This window comes from Trichomycterus rosablanca, chromosome 1, assembly GCF_030014385.1.
Source record: "Trichomycterus rosablanca isolate fTriRos1 chromosome 1, fTriRos1.hap1, whole genome shotgun sequence".
Lineage (NCBI taxonomy): Eukaryota > Metazoa > Chordata > Actinopteri > Siluriformes > Trichomycteridae > Trichomycterus > Trichomycterus rosablanca.
Window position 1 is genome coordinate 1,546,183 of NC_085988.1, and position 2,533 is coordinate 1,548,715.

Below are 2,533 nucleotides of genomic sequence, written 5' to 3' on the forward strand. Positions count from 1 at the left end.
TGCCAAAATCATCAGTATTAAAACAATAAAAGACCTGAAATATTTCAGTTGGTGTGCAATGAATCTAAAATATATGAAAGTTTAATTTTTATCATTACATTATGGAAAATAATGAACTTTATCACAATATGCTAATTTTTTGAGAAGGACCTGTATATGCTTACTTTGTTAATCATATTCTTCTATTTTATTTTTTTAATAATACATGTAAAACCACGTTAAAATGTGTTTGATTTTAGAAAATCAATAATTTAATCAGTGTGTCTTTATTCCCCCTCTTACAGGAGTGAAAAAGTAAAAACTTTTTTGTATTAAACCTCACACCAATCAACTGGAGCTGAGCTACACTAACTGTAACACAAACATCAGAACCGGATCAGTTCATTCTGTAACAATGAGCTGTCAAGATTCTGACATAGATGCATTAATAGAAGCATCAGGAGAGTCCACTTTGGAAAGTGCATATAAAAAAGCACAAGAGATGGTAGAGCAGTTTACTAATGTCTCACTGGACGTTGCTGTAACTGGAAGATCAGGAGCAGGAAAGTCGTCTTTCATTAATGCACTAAGAGGACTGAGTGATGATGATGAAGGTGCAGCTGAAACTGGAGTTACTGAAACCACCACTGAACCAACCCCTTACCAACATCCAACAAAGCCTAATGTGACTTTCTGGGACCTTCCTGGAGTTGGAACTAGAAAGTTTCAGGCTAAGCGATATCTTAAACAAGTGAATTTTAACAGGTTTGATTTCTTCATCATCATCTCATCTGAGAGATTCACAGAGAACGACGTCCTGCTGGCTACAGAGATAAACAAACAGAAAAAGCTGTTTTACTTTGTTAGATCAAAGATAGACAATGACGTCGCACAAGAAGAGAAGAAACGAGGCTTCAACAGAGAAGAAACTCTCACTAAAATTAAGAACGACTGCCTGAAAAATTTAAAGGACTTTAAAAATTCTAAAGTTTTTCTCATCTGCTGCTATGATGTTAATGAGTTTGATTTTGAGGAGCTTGTGGACACGCTGGAGTCAGAGCTTCCAGAGCATAAACAAAAAGCTCTAATACAGTCAGTACCAGTCACGTCTGTGGCCATGCTAAATAAGAAAGTCAGAATGTTTAAGATGGCAGCCTGGGCTGCAGCCGCTTGCTCTGGTGCAGTTGCAGCAGCTCCGGTACCTGGTCTATCATTAGCATGTGATGCTAGCATTGTGGTGGCTTTCTTTACAAGCTGCTACTTCTCGTTTGGCCTTGATGATAAATCGATTGAACGACTCTCAGAACGAGTCAACAAGCCACATTTAACATCTTTGAAAAAATCTCCACTTGTACTGGCACTGGCGTCAAAATCATCCACGAGACTGCAGCTGTCTGCATTAGCCTGTAGTGAAATTTTGGAATCCCTGTTAAGCTTTGCACCTGGTGTAGGAAGTGCTATAGCAGCAGGAATATCTTTTATCGTTACGTATAAGCTACTGAAGAAAGGACTGAACGAGCTTGAAGAGGCGGCACTGATGGTACTGAGAGAGGCCGGGTTAGAGTAATAAGTGTGATGAGTTAGATTTGCTTTTTAGGAACCTCTTATAGGTTAAATATATAATCAGAGGAATTATATCAGCAACTCATCATGTTTACATTTCACAATCAGATTTAACAGCGTTTGTTTTATTAACACATTTGATTTGATTTATTGTGTATTATAATATTGTGATCAGATTTGATTTGTCGTTGTTTTGACCTTGTTTGTGTTTTGTTTCAGACTGAAATCCACTTACATGATTCTTCATTACAGAAATTAATAAAATAAAAAAATTATGTTATGAGAGCAACAAAACTTTATTCACTATGTGATACAGTTAATTATTTTTATTGGATTCATTTAAATGTGTGATTTTGCAGCCAAAACAGCCCTGACTTGTCGAGGCCTGGACTCCACTAGACCCCTGAAGGTGTGCTGTGGTATCTGGCACCAAGATGCCAGCAGCAGATTCTTTTACTCCTGTAAGATGTGAGGTGGATCCTCTATGGATCGGATTTGTTTATCCAGCACGTCCCACAGATGCTCGATTGGATTGAGATCTGGGGAATCTGGAGGCTGAGTCGACACCTCAAACTGGTTGTGGTGCTCCTCAAACTGTTCCTGAAGCATTTTAGCTTTGTGGCAGGGAGCTTCATCCTGCTGAAAGAGGCCACCACCTCCATGAAAGCGTGAACATGGTCTGCAACAATGCTTAGGTAGGTGCTATGTGTCAGAGTAACGTCCACATGGATGGCAGGACCCAAGGTTTCCCAGCAGAACGTCGTCCAGAGCATCACACCACCTCCGTCGACTCGCCTTCTTCCCATAATGCATCCTGGTGCCGTGTGCTCCCCAGGTAAGCGACGCACACGCACCGGGCCACCTTCTTCCATTGCTCTGTGGTCCAGTTCCGATGCTCACATGCCCATTGTTGGTGCTTTTGGTGGTGGACAGGGGTCAGCATGGGCACCCTGACTGGTCGGTGTATTTATGTATATTATATACAATTGGG

The 2,533-nt window shown here is 40.4% G+C and overlaps 1 protein-coding gene across 1 annotated transcript; it reads left to right on the forward strand.

The window, feature by feature from the left end:
* The first annotated feature begins 385 nt into the window (after positions 1–385).
* On the forward strand, positions 386–1,546 carry LOC134318419 (interferon-inducible GTPase 5-like). Its single transcript, XM_062999339.1, has one exon. It carries the CDS (start codon positions 395–397, stop codon positions 1,544–1,546), a length of 1,152 nt encoding a protein of 383 aa, XP_062855409.1. The 5' UTR covers positions 386–394.
* Positions 1,547–2,533: the final 987 nt, after the last annotated feature.